Source organism: Acomys russatus, chromosome 32 (assembly GCF_903995435.1).
Source record: "Acomys russatus chromosome 32, mAcoRus1.1, whole genome shotgun sequence".
Taxonomy (NCBI): Eukaryota; Metazoa; Chordata; class Mammalia; order Rodentia; family Muridae; genus Acomys; species Acomys russatus.
Window position 1 is genome coordinate 28,583,540 of NC_067168.1, and position 23,642 is coordinate 28,607,181.

The window sequence follows — 23,642 nt, forward strand, 5'->3', positions numbered from 1 at the left end:
CTCAGAAGATGTTCTCTGATTGTGAATGTTGGGGAAACATTGTTAGAGGCGATGATGACAATATTAGATTAATAGACTCCTATAATACATGGCATTTAATAGTGACTGGTGTGGGCTTCCCCCCATTGTTCATGAATAGAAATACTGTTAAAGTACTAGCCATGTTTGAGTCCCCCCCGCCCCTTTTATTTTAAATCATCGGTTGCATATCTTTGGCTTACAGGGGGCATGGGTAGACTTAAACTTCTGGCTGTTAGTTCTCTGTTAGTAAGGACACCCAAGCTTTCTCATCTCCTGGGTCACAAATCTCCAGTAAAGATGTAGTTAGTAAAGACATTCGTGGGGAGCATGGCTTCACTGCTCTCTGGTGCCTTCTTGCATGGCACCAAATAGTTGTGGAAGTAGGAGACGATCTTTTCTATTGTCAGCGGCTCTGTACCAGAAGACCAACAGGAAGTGGCTGAGATGAGCTCTGGCGATACTAGAAGTCTTACTTTGGGCAGGGGGGGGGGGCATTGAAAGGTTATGAAGCCATTTACAAGGTGCAGGGAGAAACAGAGGGCTCACTGTTGTAAACAGCGGGTGACACGCAGGGACTAAGAGCTCAGGGAGAAAGCCCACTGACTTTGTGCAAGCCTGGTGTGCATTCTGAGTGTACAACTAATAGTAGTAGCAAGGAAATGTGCAGGCCAGGTGTGACAACCGACCCTAGGGCTTCAGGAGTTCCATCAAAAGCCAGCTGGCCTGTAGCTGGGGGGACGGTTGCTAGAATCCCACAGGGCGGTGTCAGAGCGTGAGTGAACTGGGTTGTTCCCATCCATTGACATTCTTGGGTCCCAGAAGGTTTTGATGGAGTCATAAGGGGATGGGGGAAGTTTGCCTGCCTGTATCTCATTCTGGATCCAAGAGAGATGTTGTCACCGTCGTGACTCATCCGATTTTTGTCCAGGTATTTAAGCATGAGATGGGAGCTACTTAGAGACGTGTGCTGTTTTCAAGGGACCATCTTGAGGCGTCTATGACACTACGCCTCAACTGCAAGCATCCTTCCTTTTCCTCAGCACTGCTAGACATCCAGCCGGCACTATGGGGTCTACAGGAAAGCAAAGCTCTCGTGGCTCTCTGCGTGATTAAGGCATGAAATAGGACATGAAAGAGAATGATGCTGGCCTGTACTAAGCCAGGAACCACACCCAGGGATCGATTGTCAGCGCTACAGAGACCGGATGGAGAAGGCAGAAGACCAAGGATGCCACTCTTTAAGGTCAGACTCCTAGAAGTTCCAGAACTGGAGTAAACATGGAAGGACAACAGTACGTGCTACTACAAAGGAGAATCTTGGAATGTTCAGAGAGAGGCTTGTCACTGCGTGTGAAGGAAAGAGGAGAGCAGCTTGAAGCAGTGGGGACCGCATTACCAAACACAGGTGTGAAGACTGGAGCCACTTGGCACACAGAGCTGACAACTGTCTTATCAGCAAGGGAGGCATATACTGAGAGCAGGACACAGGGGAGCTTCTTTGCTAGGGAAGGGACTGTAGGCTAGGAAAATGGCTGTGACGTGGTCTCAGTAATTACTTAAGGTGTAAGATGGTGGCATTTGCAACCAGACAGCTGGAAGGAGAACAGCAGAGTGGGTAAGAACAAACATTCCAGGAAAGTTGCATAACACTTCCATGTTTTGTGGGGACCTATGACCAGGAGAGACAAGTTCTTCTGGGCAAGGATCATTGGTGCTGGACTGCTGACGTCCTGTGGGGAACCCAAGGGCAAGAGATAACGATCCCGGAACTCCTGGAATTAACAGTTGCAGAGGCTCTGGCTAGGAGCCAACAGCATACACATGGGCGACTCTAGATCTTTCGATTTATTGGACATTTAATAAACACCGACTGTAAACTCAGCTTCCTTTAGTACCAAAGAGCCGTGCCTTGTATGCCCGCAGGCCTTCGCTTTCCTGTGATCCACTCTTAATACCCCTGTTAGTCTCTTTCTTTCCAGAGTCCTCCTGTCCTGCATATTGGATCTCCGGTAATTCCTTGGGGGCTGGGTGTTATCTCTGACCTTCTGAACACACCAACCACCTGGAACGGAGTAACTTAGACAGACTTCTGGGTGTGACTTCATACCATCTCTCCTCTGAAGCAGGACTTTTTTTTTTTTTTTTTTTTTTTTTTTTTTAGCATCCATTGTTGTAAAGGAACCTCTTTGATGGACAGCTCCTGTGAATCTGGCCACATATTGACAGAGTCTGACATTTGCCACACCTGACAAGGCAGGCTGTTCTCTGCACAGGTGCTTTGCAGAATGTGTCCTTGAAAGCAGGCCTCTAGGACTGAGCCCAGGACTCCTAAGTGTGGGTATTTACCAGCACAAAGTGTAGATGTGAACATTTAATACGGCAAGTACTCAAAATGGGCTTTATGAGTATTCTCCATCACGGAGTAAGCATGTGACCAGCTAGTTATTTTTCCCCCCACACAAATAAATAGTGAGTGGGATCTCTCCCTATTTGGACTGCTTCTGTTTTGTTTTTAACCTAAACACTAGGCTCCAGATTTATCCTGCTAACATTTTGTCTTGCAGATTTCAAATTAGCATTCAAAGCTGTTGGGTAGCTCTGAATTTTGATTCTGTCTTTGATGGTGTTAGTTCTGCCTCCCAACTGTTACCTACAAACTCATCAGCATCCTCACGCTCGCATCTGACTCGCTGAGCTTAAGAAGCAATCAGACTAGCTTAGATTGAATAGGACAAGCACTAGAATAACGCCAGGGACCTTCCTCCCGAGTGACAGTCACTAACTCACTTTCTCTCCATATGAAGACAGTCTGCAGCTACTTAATGATGCCTTCTGTTAGGAGACCATACGATTTTTTTTTATTTTTATTTTTTTTGCCAGAGTAAACAATCACCACCCATAATTCTTGAATTTACTAAATATATGGTCAAATTAAAAGAGACAAGGTCCCATAATTTTTTTTTCCTTAATCACTTCTTGTCTGTTCCTAATGATGACAGGATTCAAGTTCATATTCCCAGACCCATATGCTTCCCAGTATTTTGGGATGTTTGTCTGGGCCTGGACTCCTGCCTATGTCCTTACATCCTCTCTCTGCTCCTTTGTTTTGTCTGAAGACTGCAGTGTTTTCCACTCTCAAGCATTATGGCTGGTTTTAATGTCTGCTTGCCACATATCAGAATCACCTGACTAGGAGCCTCCTTTGGAAGAAGAACATCCTGATTTCTTTGATTGATATGGGAATAGGTGGTGCCTTTTGGTATCAGTGCAGATACAAAGGGGTGTGGCAGCAAAAAAATTATCTCATCTGCTTTTTGCTTGCTTGGCCTCCCTCTTAACATTGAATTAGTCTGCTCCATTGCTGCTGCTGCTGCTGCTGCTGCTGCTGTTGCTGCTGCTGCTTCTAATGCTGATATCAGAACCTGTGTGTCCAAGTTTTCTTTCGGACTAGGGACCAGCATTTTCATTCTCCAGGAACCTTCAGAGCTTCTGGTGCTGGATGGAGATTGCTGAGGATCCCAACCTCAAGGACAGAGTAGTGGCCAGGCTCTGAACTTCCAGGTATGATTCTACTGTTGTTAGTGTGTGCACACTCACAGATGCATATATGTGTGTACGTGTGTGTGTGTGTGTGTGTGTGTGTGTGTGTGTGTGTGTGTGTGTGTGTGTAGTTCTGTTCCTCTAGAGAACCCTGAAAAATTCAGGTCCATACCTCATTTATGCTTTTTTTTTGGAAGCATGATAGTAAACACTATAATTTATATCTTCCACTCAGAGGCAGTTCCACAGGTGTGTTCTCCTAAAGCCTTTAACCCTTTCACAAACCCAGTCTCCTTGTTTCTCCAACCTTTTGCCCTCCACCCAGCTCAGAAATCAGGAATGACCTACGTTCCTTGACCACCTGCTTGCATTTCCTGAACACAGAAACAGCCACAGCTTCCTGAAGTTAGATTCCTGAGCTTCTCCGCTCTCCTTGGATAAAACTGTCCAGACACCAATTTATGAGAACTGGGCCAAGAGACCGTGACAACAGTTTCCTGAGCACGAGAAGCCCAAGCTCCTTTCCCACCCTTGTTCACCCACCCTTGAACATGAACCCCTGGATCAGTGACTTCCTCAGACTCACTGATACAACATGCTTTGCGTTCTCTTGACAACCCCCCCCCCCCCAGCGAGTGTCGTCCCACCAATCCAAATTCCCCTTTATATCTCTGTTCACTAAGCTCTAGAGCAGCTGTTCTCAACTTGTGGTCTTCAACCCCTTTGGGGAGGGTCACATACAGATACCCTGCATACCCGATATTAAGGTTATAATTCATAAAAGTAGCAAACTTAACAGTTAGGAAGTAGCAGCAAAATTTATACTATGGTTGGGGGTCACCCCAACATGAGGAACTGCATGAAAGGGATGCAGCATTAGGAAGGTTGAGGACCACTGTCCTAGGGTCAGAAATGAAATAAGAGCCAGTGCCTGGACAGCATGTTTTCAGGAACCAAATCTCCCATGCCTTGACTCGTTGGTTAGGGAGGATGAGACTATTGCAAAAGTGTTTCTGCCTCTGCATCACTTTCAAAGGAAGGGTCTGGAAGACAAGAGTCACCACCCCCTTTTGTAGTGTTCCTTGAAGAAGCCAGGGGAGGTGGGGGGTCTCCAGGCACCAGGGAACAAAGCTGAGCACCCGTTGCAGATATTCTGTCACTCCCACACCAGGAAGCCCGCAGAGCTCCCGAAGCTGTCCACACTGTGCGGAGGGTCATCATATGGGGACTCCAGGCACAGTTATGTGTCTGCATTCACAATTGGGCGCATTTGAGCCTTCTGACCCTTAGAATGGGACCCAGCAGTGGGCACTCACAAACCACCAACCCGGGGCTGGCATAGAAATGCATATGGGATTAGACATAGAGCCGCGCCCAAGACCAGGCACACCGAGCCTCTGTGACATGGAGCGAGCATGACATCTGCAGCCAGACTCAGAGGGGAGAACAACCCACCTCTTCAACCCTCAAGCTTTGTCACTGAGGAAAGTCACTTGTCCTTCCTGGGCTAGCATCTGTCTCCTTGAGTAGTTGTGGAGATTATGGGAGTCCAAGGCAAGCTACTAGACTTCAGTGTAGGCTCAGACAAAACCTTCCATGGTCATCCCTCCCACCTCTTTCTGTCTGTCCCTCCCTCCCAGCCACATTCTCCCTTCACAGAACTTTGCCGTTTTCTTCTGTTCTTTGTGTGCTTGGCCCTTCTCTAGCTTCCTGGTCTTTTGATCATGATTCTCCAGTAGTAATGGCTCCAACCGTTCACGTGAGAAGAGTGCACAAACGCAGCTCAGTGCGTGAGAGTGTGAGCTTAGAGAACACAGATGCACAGAGAAGGGCACTTAGAAATGATTCATACATGCAAAGTAGCCTAAGCAATCAACTGAGCACCCCACCCCCCATGAACTCTACATCCAACTCATCCACCTAACAACACTAAGTCTAACTAAAACTAACACTAACACTAGCACGAGCACTAACTAGCTCACTAACACTGACTCCAGCCATGCTCACTGGTGGTAGCAAAGACCCTGTGGCTGAAGATTCTTTGGGAGTAGTTTTCCTACAGAGCCTAAGAACCAGAGATACCTCCCTTTGTGTCTATAGAGGTGATGGAGTACCCAACACACACATTCACCCACACAGGGAGCCATGAGCATTTTAGAAAGACATCTTTGTATACCGGGTAGCCTGGCAGAGCCACCCTTCAACAGAACAAGAGCCAAATGTCAGACTGAAGTTGTCAGAAAGCATTGCCATGCTACCCTGGATGCCTGGGGATCCTCTGGGCCCCATCTAAGTGCTGGCACAGCTTTAGAAAGAGAATTCTTGGCTGAGTCACCTTGAGGCATCGTTAAGAGTCCTCTAGACTTCAAAACAAGATTGCAATGCTTTGAACCCAACCATGTACTCTCATGATCCCAACTCTTCTTTCAAGCCAACATGACCATCTATAAATGTTTTATCCAAAGAGGTCAGGAGCCAGATCTGAAACAGACATCTAGGGGCTTATCATAGCAAACATCTGTCAAGGCGCAGGTGAGGAGGCAATGCCAGAAGCCAGACATACAGGACGGAAGCAGATCATGGGCTTTGGGGGCAAAATTCTGAAATACCAGGGTGGTACACATCGTCCAAGAGTCAGATGCTAAAGTCTGGCTTCAAGAGCTGGCCTGGGAGGGAGTCCTGGTGCCGTGTGGTGGCTTCTTGTTGCCATGCCTACCCTGTACACATCTTAGTTGCCAACGGTTTGGTCTTATATAAATCCTCAACTGTGTCTTAATCTTGGTTGAAAAGCCCTGTCTACAGAGTGACCTTTGGGCGGCCCAAGCTTGTACCCTCCACATCAGAACACATGTCCCCTCCTAGCATAGGTGCAGCTATGAACAGTGCATTGTTTTCTGACTCAGGTGACCCGGGCAAAGGAAAGCAGTCTGGTCCATGAGAATTTTAGTCTTGGAAGCCATTTTTACTTACAGAAGAACCAATCCAGCGAGCATATACCCATGTTTCCAGTTATACGTGTCTATTGAACAGTGCTGAGTGTCCAGAACAAAAGTGGCTTAGGATAGGAGAGGAGGACAGTGGCGTGATGTGGCTTACAGAGGGGACTCCAGTGTGCTGGGGCAGATTTCTTGGGGATCATGTGTGGAATTCCGAAAGTCATTTAGAAACAGAGTGTCTTCTTCAAGGCACTAAGTACCTGCAGGGAGGTGGTCCACCTGTCCCTCCTGGGAACTGTTTAATAAGACTGCAATGCTGAAATCATTCAGATGAAGGAGCAACAATTTTGATATAAAATTCTATCTATGTTGGTGAGAGAAATCTGATATACATAAAAAAAATTATACCTAGGCTTAAAAGAGAGAAAGGCAGGGGTAAGATAGTGAATGAGGAAAAAAAAAAAACTTTTATAGGTACTGTCTAAAAGGAAAAAAAAAGGCTTGGGAGATACCCCAGCACTTCAGCCTCCTGGGCTCTGCTATCTTTTTAATTCCCTGCATTCATGTTCTATGGCTTATCTGTGAATTTGGTTAACACATTCCCCAGGCGCTCAATTGGATAAGATAAGGTAGACGATGTTAATAGTGAACCCTTCATCTTCCCCTACTGAGTGTGATTTCAGGATTCATTGACTTGCTAAACCCCTGTCTTCCAATGTGGCTTATCAGTGCAGAAGGTAATCTTCCACCAGAGGGTCCAGTGACTGCCCGCCAAGGGCACTGCAGTGGACAGTCTGTGGTCTCCAGGGACTTGTAGAGAGCGACCCCACTTGGGCACCACCAGAGGGCTTGTCAAACATTTGTGGCCTTCCCTGATCCTCACTAGTCTGGCTCTAAGGACCCGGGTCAGTCAGTGGGGTGGATGCTTTCTACTCACCTCGGCCTGTGCTGTAATGCTGGAGTTTATCACTGTACACTGCCTCTTTGCTGTAAGCCCGTTTCCTGCACGTACAGAGAAGAGGAACTGTCTTAGCGGGGTCATACCCAGGCCTCGCGCCCAGATGCACAACTCACCCTGAGTGTCTCCTGGGATTGGGAACTGGGAAACCCTCACTGGGAGGTTTCATTTCCGCCTTGGCTTACATTTTGGTTGACCAAAAAATACATTCCTTGGGCAGAGGGTTAAGCTTTCAAGTCAAAGACTTGCAGGTACCAGGAAAGGCTGTGGGCATCTGCCAAGTGGATGGTGGTGATGAGGACTCCCATCAGCACCAGTGAACTGCAGACCTGCTCAGTAGGAGTCGGCTATAGGGCTCTGCAGGCAATATCTGGACTAACCACTCAAGGCAGCTGCAAACAGTATTAAAAATTCACAAGGCCTTCAGGCCAGTCGGTGTGCAGAGCTCAGCTCTCCCTATCTCTTTCCTGCCCCTTCTTCTGCCTTGTCTGCCTTTTGCCTGCTGCCCAGGGCCTGAGCTTTCTAACCAGAAGACTGCCTGTGCACAGCTGTGATGCTCCAGCAGGTCAAATGCAATTTTGTAACTGTCACTCTGAAAAGTCCTTGTGCACGAGGGGCGAAAAGTCTCTGCTAAAATGAGCACGGAGGATAGATGCTGTTTTCTTATAGTCTTGTCCAGTTCCCAAAGCAGGTTTTTTTTTTTTTTTTTTTTTTTTTTTTTTTTTTGTCCTAGGCACAAGGAAAATAAATAATCTCAAGATTTCTAGGCTGCTGGTTAAAGACCTTGTCTAGGCTGCCCAGCTAGTGAAAGGCTAGGATGGGGAAAAAAGGGACCTAGCTTAAGAAGGGCTTCCTGAGCTCAGGGAGAGCAGAGGACCTACCTGCTGCAGACGATGGAGATGGCCACCAGAGACACAACAAACACGACCCCAGCTGCTGCAGAGCCAGCAATCAGGGGCAGCTGCTCTCTCAGCTCCGACTTGTAATCATCTAGGTGAGAAGGAAAAGAATTAGTCTTCCCCCTGTGCCCTGTGCACATACCCAGACTCGGTGCACGACCCCGAAAACATATACACCTACGTGAGGGTCGCCATTTATGACACTGAAGACATATACGCCTATGTGGGGGGTGCCGTTTACGACACCGAAGAAATATGCATGTACGTGCGGGCTGCCGTTTCTAACACTCCAGTTTGGAAAAACGGCAGTAGAGACAAAACAACAGGCACAACTTTGGGAACTCGGGGACGATGACAATGGTGTCCCAGGAGAGAGTGACTCCCAACCTCCACTGCTTGGCTCTGCAGGTTTCTCCAAGTCCTGTCCGCCACCTTAAGAGTAAGTCTAATGGAGGGGAAATGGAAAAGCCGTTGCTGAAACAGCTTAAGCTGTTGAAATGCAGCTTGTCAACAGATTCATTGAGCAGATTTTTACAGTTTATCTGTAGTCAGCCAGCGCAGTGGCAGGAGCCGTGGAGGATGAAGAGATGCCAGAGAAAGCGCCCAGCGCTCTGAGCCCCCACTTGACAAGTAAAGACTTGAGGCTTCTGCCAAGTGCTAAAACCATGCGCTACGAGGGGAGAGGAACACCCAGGGGTCATAGAGGTGGACAGAGACGGTCCAAACCCTGGTGCTGCCGCCTCTGTATTCATTGTGATCGTGGAGGAATTATGATTCTCAGCCCTCTAGACTGTGGATGAACGGTCAAACGACATGAACAGTTCATAGTATCTCACCCACATCACAGATGTACCCAAAATCTACTTCTTATTTTTTTCTTGAATGCACACAAGCCTGCAACTCAGCTTGCTATCCTTACTATGGTGGCGGGAGTTCCTCCCTGGGTGGTAGTAAGAAGCCATTATCCAGAGCTTTATACCCAGGCATATGGAGGGTCAAGCTGTTTCTGTTTTATTATGATTAATATTGTCAGTTATAGCAACAAGACACAACCTGCACTGCGATGGATGATATTTTACCATATATGTGTACCAACTATTGCATAGGCTATATCCGTCCTTAAGCATTATTTATCTGGAGTTCAAATTAAACTGATCTCCCTGTATTCTATCTGGCAACCCCAATGGCACAGCTCAGCACAATAAAGAGTCCCCATAAAACCATACCAGGATCTCCTGAGCGTGGCTGTTAAACACCACTATTTCTGAGCTCCTCTTCCAATCTACTGGTAAAGATCAGGGTGTCTGCGTGTTTCACCAACACTTTAGCATAGCCTCAGGCTCCCCAGTATTTGTAAGCCATCTTTCATCTATCTGGGCAACAAAAGCAGGTTCTGGAGACAAGGCTATTGGCTCTTAGTGTGTTTGCATGTGTGTATGCATGGATGTTGAGGCCAGAAGACAACTTTGGATATCACTTCTCAGGAGCCATCTCAGTTTGAGTGTGTGTGGGGGGCGGGGTTATGTAGGTGTAGGGAGGTCAGAGGTCAACATTAGCTATACTCTGCAATCACTTCTCCGCCATATTTTTAAAGACACCGCCGTCACAGAACTTGGAGGTTAATGATCCATCAAGCCCTGGGACGGACCTGTCTCTCTCACCCCAACCCTGGGATTACAGGCACAAACTGCTCTACCTGGCTTTCTATGTAGGGTGCTAGGGATCCAAACTCAGGTCCTCACACTAGGACAACATTTTACTGGCAGCATCCACTTTGCCTTTCGAGCTAAGATCCTTCACCAAGACCTAGGACTTGCCAATTAGACTAAGTTAGCTGGCAACCTAGCCTCAGGGGTCCACCCATTTCTACCTCCTGGCACTGGGGTGACAAATGTGTGTCACCATGCCCACCTTTTTTTTTTTTTTTTTTAACATGGCTTGTGATGATAGAACTTGGGCCTTCGTGCTTGTGTGGCAGGCAACACTACAACTGAGCTAGCTACCCAGACTGCTGTTGGCTGTAGACACTAACTAAAACAAACTGAAGGTAGAATTTTTGGTTTACTTCAGCTGAGAGTTTTGTTTGCGAATTTTCATTATGTGTATCTGCGTGTGTCTAATGTGGTTTTATGTAATGCGAGTGCAGGTGCCCATGGAAATCAGACAGGTCGCTGGATCCCCTCGAGTTGGAGTTACAGTGATTGTAAGTGAATGCTGGAAACTGAACTTGAGAAGAGCAGTATGTGTTCTTAATGCTGTGCCGTCTCTCGAGTAGTGTTTTGTTTTGTTTTTTAATATGTATTTAGGAAAGAAAGTTTGCAGGAAATAAAATGCAGGAACTCACAATGAAGAGTCTTTGACAAAGTATTCATAAATCAAACCTTCACAGAACAATATGGAATCCAAAGGTGGTGATAATAATAGTAGTAGTAATAGTAATAATAATTAATGATAATAGAAAAACACTTAGTCAACGGTTAGCACACAGTAGTGAGGAGTAGTCAAGGCACCATGTGGTAGCCTCCTGCCCAGGTTAGCCACTGACCTAGAAGGATCCCACAGGTGGTCCTGCTTCGATGGCCCTAACGCTGGTCAACCTTCAAACTCACTCTCTGCTGCAGCCCAGCCTGCAGCCCCAGTGAACATCATCACCAATAGCAAGCCCCGTCATTAAGATAAATTCTCTCAAATTTGGCCACTTACCAGAACTCTCGTACATCTCTCCTCTCTTGGGCCTGCAAAACTTAACTGCCAAATGTAAAAAGAATAGCCTTCTGGGGGGAAATTTGTTACTTCTTGATTTGTCTAGCAGAATTGCCAAGAGAGCAGTGCTCAGAGCATTTGGAGTTTGGGGCTTTTCATCCTATGTACCTCCTGATGCCAAAGTGCCTATAAATCTAGATGGTAAGTGAGGTGCAAAACGGGGGAGCAGAGTCCTTAAGGGAGAAGCAGATGGCCCGCGTTCTTCCCATGCCGGCAGCGTTATTAATCTCAATGAACGGGCTCACCTTTCTACCCCATCTCAGCAGTCTCGAAGCATGAGAGAAAATTCACCTGGCATAAACTCAACACAGGCTACAAATGCTATCCTCACAGGGGCCAGACGGCTCATGCAAAGCATCCAGCTGTGTCGCTGAGAAGTGGGGGTGGGGGTGGGGGTGAGGGGCACCATCTGGGGTAACTGTTATGCTCTTTAATCTCTCTCCTCACACCAGAACACCCAGCCCTGGCTTCTCATATTTTTTTTTTCCGCAAGAAATTTTTAGATAAAATAATTGGAATTTTAAATATTTCTAATTAGTATAGAAATTGCCTTAAAATATGTGTGTCAAGATAAAAACCTCAAGTCTTATCAAGCACCCAGCTGAAGAGTGTCAGCTTAAAATAGAATGCTTTGTGGGGGAAAAAAAGACGTTTTGAATATATGTTAACTGGCAAAGAAAACATAAAGGACTTTCAATTGATGGGTTGTAGAGTAGACTGACGCTTGGAAAGTTATACAGAAACAGCTCACAAATGAGCCAGGTCATCGGCAGAAAGATATAGCAAAGCACAAACTCTGGTAGATGGCTAGCTAAGGGAAGGAGGTGTGGGTAGTGAGAGCGCCACGTCCCTGCACGGTGCCAAGGCTGCAGGGAAATCAGATCCTCTGAACTAATGATGGAAGTGTTCTTGGAGGATTAGGAAGCAAAGCTAAAAGTGGGGACAAAGAAGCTCCCAAATAAAAGCATTTAGGGGTGTGTATGTAATAGTTCATATAAACTGGCAACCTGCAAGGATCTAGAATGTTCCAAGAGACAAACCTCTGTGCATGTCATGAGGGGGTTTCTAGCTTGGGTTAATTGAGATGGGAAGACACGTCCTAAATATAAGTGGCACCAGGCCATGGGCTAGGGTCCTGGATTGGATAAAAAGAAGAAAGGGCCTGGGTACCACCATCTCTCTGTGTTTCCTGACTGTGGAAACATTGTGAGCAGCTCCCTTGTGTCCCTGCGGCCATGACTTCCCACCATGTGCCCCACCCCAACCTGTGAGCCAGAATGAACTCTTCTTTCCCCGCATTGCTGCTGTCAGGTGTTTTATCACAGTGAGAAAAATTAACCAGAATTATAGGTTTTCTGGTAGTGAAAACAGCTCCTCTGTGCTCCCGCCCCTCCCTCTCCCCACCCCAAATACTTTGGCAGGTCACAGGTGACGTTAATGCAATATTCTGAGATTCTGGGTATGCGGCCTGAACCTCTTGTCTCGTGTGTGTGTGTGTGTGTGTGTGTGTGTGTGTGTGTGTGTGTGTGTGTGTGTGTGCGTGTTTATTATTTTCTCCTATAGGTGGTAAGCTCAGTTCCAGAGCACAAACACAGGACTGAGATGGAGGTGATGTCTCAGCACAGACCCTCTTAAGGAGACCAGGAGGCACCTGTGAGACATGTGGGGATCTCACTATTGCCTAGATGCAGATGTGCACAGAGTGTAGAGCCACATGGGATAGATAACCTTCTGAGGCAAATCCAGCCAGATGTAGAGAGAGAGAGAGAAACCAGACTTCAGAATGTCACATGTACCAAATGGGAAGCAAGTCCTTCTGAAGGACCAGCACTTGTTTAGTGGGGACTGGACATTGTGAGAGTTGATATAGGATTTCTTTTCTTTTCTTTTTTTTTTTTTCCTTTCACTATTGCCTACCCCGTGCCTATGTCATTCCCAACCCCAACCTCATTGCCCTTTTCACCTGCCTTACCATCTGTCAGAGTCTGGAAGCACATCTTGCCACTGAACTTGCCGTAGCCAGCCACAGTTCGGGCGCGCACCTGGACCACATACACCATGCCGGGCCGGAGCCCATCAATCCGGGCCGTGTTGGTCTGGCTCCTGGCCATGGAAGAGTTGAACTCATTGTGCTCCTACAGGAGAGACAAGGGAAGGGAAAGGGGCCATCAGCCAGCTCCTGAGCCCTGTAACCCCACGCAGCTCCGTGTCCCATACGTTCTTGGTCTTCTGAATGAGGACAGTACGCCTGCCAAGAGGATGAAGAGGCAGATTCGGGCCACAGGGTGGTGGCACTTTGAAAAACAAAACAAAACAAAAGAATCTGAGAAAACAGAATGTCTACGGGCCTGTCGCAAGGTCCGACTGGGAGTGGATGGACCTTGTCTGCCTGTGCCCCAGTCCTCCTCAGGGTTCAGAGACAAAATACCAGCTGCCTTCAGCTTTGCAGATTCCATCACATCTCTTACCTCAACAGAAGCGAGCTTTGCAGCCTCCGCGTGCTGCTTGCCTGCCTCTGTCTGCAGTGCGCTCTATCCCTGCTGAGATCTGCTGGCCATGCTGCACAACTGATGTTCTAGATGACTCTTGAAGGTTCCTCCAAATGTTCAGTGAAGGGCTTGGCCTCCACTCGGCTAAACGACTGAGGTCATCCTGTACTGCCTCTTATACTTGCTTCTGCCTTCACTTGGCCTTATCTGGGTATCCATGTTCCAGCTCCCCACCGTCAACTCCCAGCACAGCATGTCCCTTCTCCCCGGACCCTCACTCCTTCCATCAACTGCAAGAATCAGCCCATTTTCCTGTCTGTCTCCCTCTAATACCTGATACCTTGTCCTTTACAGTCTCATCTGGCTGCCCCGCATCTCTGATGTGCACAGTCTTGCTTGTATTAATGAATGTGTGGTTTTTTTTTTTCACCCTGGCTCTTCTCACTATGAGTACTTTTAAAGCATTGCTTCATCTTCTTTCTGCTAATCTCATTTAACGTCAGACTGGCAGCTGGACTTTTGTGCTCTCCCATCCCTTCGTGATGTTTCTTACCAACCTGATGTTTGTCCTGCATCAATGGTCTTGTCTTAAAAGGCCCCTGCTTTAACTGCCATCACATGGAAATCAAACTTCTTATGTTAGACAGCCATGTCCTTCTTATTGAAATCAGCCCTGATCTCGCACATTCCTTTGGTGGTCTCACAATTCCTCTGGGTATCACACCCAAACCCCCAGCATTTTCATCAAGGCGACTTCCCCAGTCTGAAGAGATCCTGCTTCCTCCAGATTATTTAAGATCACATCCCCCACCCCCACCCCCGCAGCCTCCTCCCTAGGGAGTCCTATTTCACTTCCCCAGCACATAGGCTCTTTATTACTGTCCTTGCTTTTGCAGCTTACTCTTAGCACCCTGTACATCAGCCTGGTCTCTATTTCCATGTGAGGGTATCTTTTCTCTGCAAGGATTCTAGGCCACCTCCAAGTGTGAAGGAACAAACGCTTAGAGCCTGGGCTTCCTTCTCTATGCACAGTGAATCCTGGAGCAAGATGATTTCACTGAAAACAAAGATGCTGGGTCACCAAACACAGACCAATCCCCAATCTCCTGAACTGATCTGGGAAGCTATTAAGGATTCTAAGCACATTGGTTCAAGTGGTAAGGAAACAAATGAGAGACAAGTTCATGAGGAGATTCTACAGCCCACACACTCAGCCAAATCCCAGGGTGGAAAGATGGGAAAGCAAACTAACACAAAAGAAGAAGTTCTCATTATTGTAAAATATGTAGAACTTTACTGTGCAAAACATCCAGTCAACCAACCATATATATGTATATATTAGTGTCCTTGCTTTTATACATAGTCAACATATGTGTGTGTGTGTACGTACTTGACACCGGTTGTGGGTCTGAAGTGTGGTTGGTCTCTGTCTTCTGGGGAGACAACACCTTGTAGAATGAATGGAAAGACACACAGATAACAGAGGTGTTGACTGTGATGTGGTGGAGGGAATCTGGTGATGGGAGAGGGTGTACGGGGATATATCACAGGGAAACAGGACCAGATTTGGGACGCTATCCATTCAGAGGGAATCAGAAAACAGTAGCATAAGTAGAATCATAAAGATGAAAGAAATCAACCACATTGCATCGGTAACTGGAGATCAAGAACAGAAGAAAACAGGCCAAACGAAGGCCCGGAGTGGCTGAGGAGCATGCAAGGTGAGCTGCATAGTTTTGTGTCAACTTGTGTGAACTTGACACAAGCTAGAGTCATCTGAGAGGAGGAAGCCTCAATTAAGAAAATGCCTGCACAACCCAGAGCTGTAGGCAAGCCTGTACAGCATTTTCTTAGTTACTTATTGATGGGTGGTGCCATTCCTGGGGTGTTGGTTCTGGGTTCTACAAGAAAGCAAGCTTACCATGCTGTGGGAAGCAAGACAGTAAGCAGCACCCCTTTATGGCCTCTCCATCAGCTCCTGCCTCCAGGTTCTTGCCTTGTTTGAGATCCTGCCCCAACTCCTTTGATGATGAACAGTGATATGGAAGTGTAAACCAAACACACCCCTTCTTTCACAACTTGCTTTTTGGTCACGGTATTTCATTGCAGCAATAGAAATCCTAATTAAGAGACAAGGGATTTGCATGTCTGGAGTGTAACTGGCACAGAAGTAGTAATGAAAAGGTTTGGCTTAAGGAATCATGGGTTCAAGACTAGCTTCAATTGACAAGAAAGTTACGAAAAGGCCCTAATAGAAAAGTTATCCATTGAGCCCTGGGGAAAGGTTCTGGAAAGGGATTTCTCACTGTTCACTGCATCTGCTGGGCAGCAGAGGGTAGAGAGGACTCCAGGGGGAAATCCTCTCCACCCCAGTGAGGATTGAGTAGATGGAAGGATGTTCACTGTTGAAGGGGTGTCATTGGAACTTGTAATTACTATTTTGACACACTGAAGACACAGGATCAGTAACTATGAGCATCACCTCATCATGCTGCAAATAAGAAGAAAACACCACTGCTACAAAATGCAGGGAGCAGCCTGACTTCCCTGGTTTGGCTGAAATCAGATGGAATCACGCACTGCTTGAGATAAGTGAAACACTGATTGGATGGCCCCTACTGGGAAAAAAAAATGTTTTGATATATTGGCATTTGGATGGTGAGGACCAAACGTTAGCCCATAATCACTTTCCAGTCCACACACTCTTGAAGCGGTTCAGTGATTAAAATGGGCATCAGTTCTTGCTCCTTGCCAAGGCATTAATCAGTTCGAGACAAATGAGTGAGAGCGATGAGCAAGGCTGCTTATGACTGGGTTGATTATAAGTATGTGAAGATGGAAGGCGCAGCTACTGCGGGCAGTGGTTACATCTCCATTAACTCTCTACTCAAGCACCCCAGCTCTTCACTGCCTACCCTCGTCCCAACTCAGTGCTAAAGGAATGAGCGAGCCGCACACACTTACCATCAAGCCCTTGCTAAGGTCTGGAAGTGTTTCTATGAGATCTTGGGATCTAAAGAGTGGAAATGCCCCAACTTAAGCCAACTGGCCTGAGCTTAGACAGGTATTATGAAGTGCTGGAGAGATCTAAACACTTCATCATTAAGACAGCTGAGGGCAGATGTAGACGCTCCTCCCATGGTTTGTCTACATGTGCTGACACCAGGAGTGAAAAGTGCTACAAGACAGTAAACAAGAGAGAATGATAAATGGGAATACGCTGAGAAGGAGATGAACATGGGAGAGGCTCTGGGAGTGTCCTTAGCTCTCTGGTCTGAGCTCTCTATTAATGAGATGCTAGGGGAAGGCAGAGCCCCACTGATTCTATTCACAAAACTGAAGTTGAAAAGTGTCCCCAGCACAGAAGAAGAGAGTCTTATTGGTCAGCAGACCCACAGGGGAGCTTCCAGAGGTTGCACAACTACCACCAACAGGGCCAGCCACTTGCCTTGTAAATAAAGTGCTATTACACACTGCCATGCCTTACTCCTGATAGCCTGTGCCTGTTCTCCTGATATAGTGACTCTTGTTTCAGATGAAGAGACTGGAACAGCCACAGGAGAGGAGGTGGTATGGAATGGTGGAATAGAGAATTTTGCTTCTTTGGACTGAATCCAAGACATCCACGGAGCTGGACACTATTTTGTGTTGGTGAAGGAGACATGAAAATCAATCACTTTGCATACATGGCTTTGGATTTAATCTTAAAACCCAGTATCTTATTTCGGGAGTTACTCTGGTGCAGAGATTCTGAGCACAGATGATGATTTCATACAATTCCAGAAATTTCCAGCATTGAAATATAATAAAAATGTCCATAATTTGGTTCTGTGACTCCCTATGTGTGACCTGTGTGGTCATGGCTGTCATTTAGCCTTGATATGATTTAGTTCCATCCTCTATAACTGATTATAAGTAGCTCACAAGTGGATTTCTTTCAAGGATCAGAACTAATATATCTGTGTGTATTTGGAACATAATAGGCACTCAATATATGATGAATTACCATTTTGGTTATTATTCCAGAATGCCCTCACAGGCTAATGTCTTTTTCTTTAGTCGAGGCAATGGAATGGATTTCACAATGGAGCACTTTGTAAGCAAAGGAGAGGTCTACTCTCATATGCTCGAGAGTGGTCAATGGCTAGGCAAAGAATCCTCTGTCTTCCCAAGGAAAGCATTCCATCCTCTGGAGGAAGGACAATAACATGCTCCACTGAGGTGTGCAAGCTGCCTCAGGCATTGAGGGGTGTGTGTGTGTGTGTGTGTGTGTGTGTGTGTGTGTGTGTGTGTGTGTGTGTAATTAGTATGAATTAATGAGAAGCAAGGAGATGGCCTAAAGGGGGAGACTGATGCCCTTCATAGCCTAAGATGCCGGGGTTAATTACAATGCAACAAGGGAGGGCGTTTGAATGGAAATGCAAAGACAGAGGCAGAGGTTGAGCTGGGCTGAGCTGGGGAACAGGAAGCCAAGGCACACAGGCATAGCCACATGGCTGTGGTCCCAGCTTGTGTCAAGCACTTGACCTCATCCCAGCTGCCCACTGAAATGACTGCCTTGGCCACAGCAGGTGAGGCAGAAGCAGAGCATAGAGCACGAAACACTCAGCCCCTTACCAACACTGCCACCTGCTGCAGGGTGAAAGAGCTGTTCTCGTATCCTGGCTATATGACCGACCTACGGAAGGATTTTTGTTCATTTTAATTCTCCTTACCTATGTTTCCTTGTCCAAAGCAGTTATATTAATACTGACCATACTGGAGTATGAAAAGAATCTTAAATCTTATTAAGTAAGCCCAGGCACCAGGCTAGCACACTTTATGAAAATTCTTCTTCTCAGAAAGTATAGTTATACTTTCAACAGTGCTATAAAAATCGTATGTGTGGGAAAAGGGATTGAGGATGCTCTGGTCAATGACCCAGTACATTGCACAATGCACTGATACAAATAGATCCCTAACTCTGAAGTGAATTGGGCATAAAGGTGTGCTGGTTAGTTTTATGTTAACTTGACACAAGCTAGACTCACCTGAAAGGAGGAACCTCAGCTGAGGAAACATCTCCATGAGGTCCGGCTGCAAGGCATCTTCTTAATTAGTGATTGACGGGGGAGAAGCCAGCCCATTGTGGGTGGTACCATCCCTGGGCTGGTGGTTCTGGATTTTATAAGAAAGCAGGCTGAGCAAGCCATGGGGAGCAAGTCAGTAAGCAGCACCCCTCCATGGCCTCTGCATCAGCTCCTGCCTCCAGGTTCCTGCCCTGCTTGAGTTCCTGTCCTGACTTCCCTCAGTGATGAACTGTGATTTGGGAATTTAAGCCGAACAAACTCTTTCCTCCCCAACTTGCTTTTGTCATGGTGTTTCATGTTTCAGCAATGATAACACTAAGGGTTAAAATTACTCCCAATTCATTGAATTTTCTGAATCAACTGTCTACAAAGGCATTCATTCTCTAAACAGAACTGAATGTTATATCTCATGTGCCTCCCTGGCAGGTGCTGCCATAATGTTGAGGTGCACACCTCTCCACAGGCAAGCCTGGTGACCTCCCTGTGCCTCTACTTTCAGGGCTGTGAAACTGCAATCATTTCACAAGTGAACAAACTGTGCCCTACAATGATGATGTCACAGGACCACGGTAGCTTGCGAGGGTGGTGTGCAGGGTGCTGGAGATCAGGACTTCATTTCTAATGCACTGCTGTTTGGACATTTGTCTGGCCTCCTCGCAAAGCTGTGCTCTTTATCTCTGCTTCTCTATGACCATCTACCCAGCAGATGACTTTGCCCAGACAAAGAATTTTCATACCATGTACATCGCAACAACTCGCAGGTAGGCATCTTCAAACCGTCCCCTGTCCTAAAGCTAAGCTAGGAATCATCGTCTGGCTGAGGTCACCAGTTTCCTATTCCACACCTCTACCTGGCTTTCTTACAGGGACCTAAGCACAGAGCTGCACTTCTGCTCTTCTTCCATCCCAATATCCATTACCCACTGAGATTCCCTCCTCGCTTGATGTTGCCTACATCACCCTAGGAGGCCTCTCTAAATTCATCCACACCCCATCCAACTTAGACATCCTGTTAGCTCTACCGGTAGTGTGTACGGTAGCTACAGAAGCCAGCTAATTTCAACAGCTCGCAGTTGATGCTCCGATTCAAATATCTATCTTCCTGACAGATGATTATGGATCTAGCAGGCCTATTTACAGCCTGAATGATGTTCAGAATATAATTCACATCCTATCCCTCTTCTGCTCTTAGACCTGTGGTGGCTTCCTGCCTTACCCAGTAGTAAAGTTTGATTCATTACAGCTCAACCCTAGGACTTCCCCTGGTTATAAGCTCTCTCGCACGTCTACTATGCCCCCACTGTTCACATCATACCAGGTGTTCTCATCTGCTTCCGGCTCCCGTAGTCACAGCTGCCATGGCTTTTCGGGATCTACCATTCTCTCCGTGCTGAGATAACTGCTTCGTGACTTGACTTTTTCAGATATTGAAAGAGGCCTTATCTTCTCCAAGAGGCTGACTATTAGCACTTTATTTGAGTCTGGCTTTTGTGAATCCATTTATCCGCTCTGTTTTTTTCTTTCTGTTTTCTTTTCATTTTTAAAAGTTTATTATTTTTGCATGTCTCTATGTGTATGTATGATGTGTGTGTTGGGGGGTGCCGCTCCACATGCGTGCCAGCCAAAGGACAACTTGCAAGAGTCAGTTCTCTCGATCGATCGACCTTTATCTGGCTTCTAGGTATCAAAAGGTCATTTGGTTTGCCCACAAACACCTTTCCCCGCTAAGGATCTTGCCAGCTCCTCTGTTTTGTTTTTTATGCTACTATTTTATTTATTTATTTATTCTGTATTCTGTGCTCTGCCTGCATGTACACCTGCATGCCAGAAGAGGGCACCAGATCACATTACAGATGCTTGTGAGCCACCATGTGGTTGCTGGGAATTGAACTCAGGACCTCTGGAAGAGCAGTCGGTGCTCTTAACCTCTGAGCCATCTCTCCAGCCTTATGCTACTATTTTTAACATGCTAATCATTTCCACATTTTGTATGTTCATTGGTCAGTCTGTCTCCTTCTTCTGGAAGGCAAGACTCCTGGTGGCAGAACTCTTTTTTTTTTTTTCCCCCACTAATATAACCTAGACTAGATAGAAGCTACCAAACAGGAGCATGATCAAACTTTTCAACAAGTAAACAAATGTATCTGGTGCTTTTCCAAACAGGGTGTTGGGTTGGTTCAGGAAGCACTGTATTTGCCCAGGATTTTTGCAAATGCTTCAGTTTACCATTGTGGAGAATGCTTTGCTTCTTGGGATGATGAACAGGTCAGGGGCCTGTTCTTGGCAATACATGCCCTGTGTAGCCCTTAGCAGCAGCTGCTGACTAGACAGGGAATGGAACACACAAGTTTCTATTTCACTTCATTTTTTATCTCGCCCTTCTAAACATGCACTTACATGTTCCTTAACCTCCACATCAATGTCATGACACATGCAAATACTTTTATAAAGAAATAAGCTTGAGTTGGAAGCACAGGATCAACAAATTTGAAAGGCACTCATCTACAAGATTCCAAAATCCTTTGGACATTCGGGGGTACCAGGTTTAATCGCATCCTCCTCGGGATAACAATTGCACGACTGTGGGAACGGGATTGGTTTGAAGAGTCCAATCCAGTGAACTTTCTAGACTGCCAGGTGATGAGTCTGAAGGCTCTCTCCCAAGTCAATGCAGAGAGAGCCCAGGCAAGGTAAACCTGGCTTTCTCTCCCAGGGAGCCCCTGGCCTCTAGCACCCAATTCTTCCTCCCTAGAGGCTTCCTCCAGCCTGTCTCCTTGTGCCCACCACTGATTACCCCCACTGAACAGTGTTGGCCTGCCCTTAGAAGCCTGAGGTCAAGGCTGGCTCACCTTCTCATAGTACCGGATCTCATAGTCCAGGATGATGCCGTTGGGCTGCTCTGGTTGAGGCCATGACAAGGTGATGCTCCTCATGGTGGCACTGACCTGGTGCATGATGGGAACAGTGGAGGGGGCTGTGGAGAGAGGAAGAGAGAGACAGGGTAGCTGAAGAGATGGCCGATATAGGAGAAGTGCTTTCTTTCAGCGATAAATAAGGAGAGAGGTGTGACTGGGTTTGAATTCTGTGCTTTCTCATTAGCTGAACTGGATCTGCAGAACTTCCTGTGGGTTCCTTAGGCTGCATGGAGTTGAGATGACAGAGGAGAGAGAAGGGGATAATTTAACAGAGGAAAGCACATGTGGGCAGGGCCGGGATAGGTGCTACGGGTGGTACAGAAGAAACAACGTACAGAAAGGCTGGCAAGATGGTTCGGCAGGTAAAGGCGCTTGCGGCAAAAGCCTGGCAACCTGAGTTCAATCCCCAAAGCTGGCATAAAAATGGAATAAGGGACTCAACTCCAAGGACTTGTGCTTTGACCTTCACATGTGTACTGTGGCATATGCATCACAACACACACACACACACGCACACACACACACTTGTACTTTTTTTTAAAATCAGTCCAAAATAAAAGAGAACTAGGAGAACAGGAAAAAGAGAAAGAACAACAGTAATGCAGAAATGGAGTGAGCAGAGAACCTGGGCTAAGAGAGACTAGAGAAAAGACATGAGCCATGCAAAGTAACCGTGCAATAGAAAGGAACATTCCAGCACATTTTTCTTTCTGGTACGGCATGTAAGATTTTAATGCACTTCAAAAAGAAAGGAGGTGGCATCCCTCATGAAGACAGGAACATAGGCCCTGTCAGAAACCTCCAAATGAGAACATTTGCAACGAGGAACTTACACACACAAATGAAGAAATGATACACAAAGCAAATGTTTGGAAGCAGGATAATAATTCCAATATCAGCAAAGATGATTATGAAATTTCTGTTTGGAAATAATATTTATTTCCCAATTCAACATTTTTCACACGGTGTAAGTAAAATGAAAACAGTCTGGAAATAATAAATGAGGGCTGTCTTCCTAAGGGAAGAGGTGGATAATGGATGAGGCTCAGCCTGCATTCTGCTCCGGGGCTGTTTTGTTTAGTCCTGGCACTTCTGCAGTGATGAAGGTCGTTTCCTCACTCGAACTCCACTTTACAAGGGTTTCTCTGGGGACCATGGCTGAGTGACATTTACTATCCTCAATTTAAGTTAATAGATTCTCTCCAAGACCTGCAATTGCAGAGCACAGCTAGCAGGTCATGCAAGGGGGAAGGCATGGACTCCACAGTTCGCTGGACTCTAGCACCTGCTAAAATCAGCCTATGCTGGGAAGAGGAGGCAGAACGTGCTGCCTGTTGTGTGAGCCTTATAGAGTGAGAAGGGTGGGAAATGCTACCATGATGCCTTAGCATCAGAGTATCCTCAGGGGCTTTGGAGATCATTGTGCACAAAGTCTACTAGAGACATGCGTTGGCCATGACAGTGTGCAACTCTGATCTCCTACTCCTAGGGGTATACCTGACTAAGGGCCTCAGAAGCTGTGCTGCTGTATCCACACTGAGTAGCTAGCCCCTCCTTGCAAAACACGGGTTTCTCCAATAGGAATTTCAAATCAAAGATTCTACAGTGATCTTTCCAAAGCTTTGTGATTGTAGTGCAGGTGTGTAAAACTTCTTTTTCGCAGTTTTCCTTCCCTCTCATTTTCATTAGGGTGGGATGATCACTGTGGTCTGCTGGATCCCCCAACAATGCCCCCAACAAGCATGCGCTGCCAAGTTGCTGCTTCGTGTGGCATACCCTGCCCTATGCTTCTATAACTGTCACTATTTACAAATCTTCCTTATCCATAGCTCAAATTTCTCTTCCCTTCTTTGGTCTCACCTCTCTCAACTAAAGTAGTCTAGAACATTTCCTATTGCACAGAATAGCTTGTCAAAGAGAAAGAAAGAAAGAAAGAAAGACAAGCCTGATTGTGTTTGACTTTTCCTTGCTATAAAGAATGGCCAGCTGCTACAAATGTTTCTGCCATAGCAGAACATGCTGCTACCTCCAGTGGCCCTTACTAAATGGGCT

General features: G+C 46.5%; 1 protein-coding gene across 1 annotated transcript in view; it reads right to left on the bottom strand.

The window, feature by feature from the left end:
- Nucleotides 1-23,642, bottom strand: part of Ephb1 (EPH receptor B1) — a 442,640-nt gene that overhangs the window by 75,794 nt on the left and 343,204 nt on the right. The window contains exons 6-9 of the mRNA XM_051140120.1: nt 21,525-21,649; nt 13,090-13,252; nt 8,337-8,445; nt 7,435-7,499 (exon numbers count right to left, since the gene is read on the bottom strand). Coding sequence (XP_050996077.1) covers nt 7,435-7,499; nt 8,337-8,445; nt 13,090-13,252; nt 21,525-21,649 — 462 coding nt within the window. The remainder of the gene's footprint in view (nt 1-7,434; nt 7,500-8,336; nt 8,446-13,089; nt 13,253-21,524; nt 21,650-23,642) is intronic.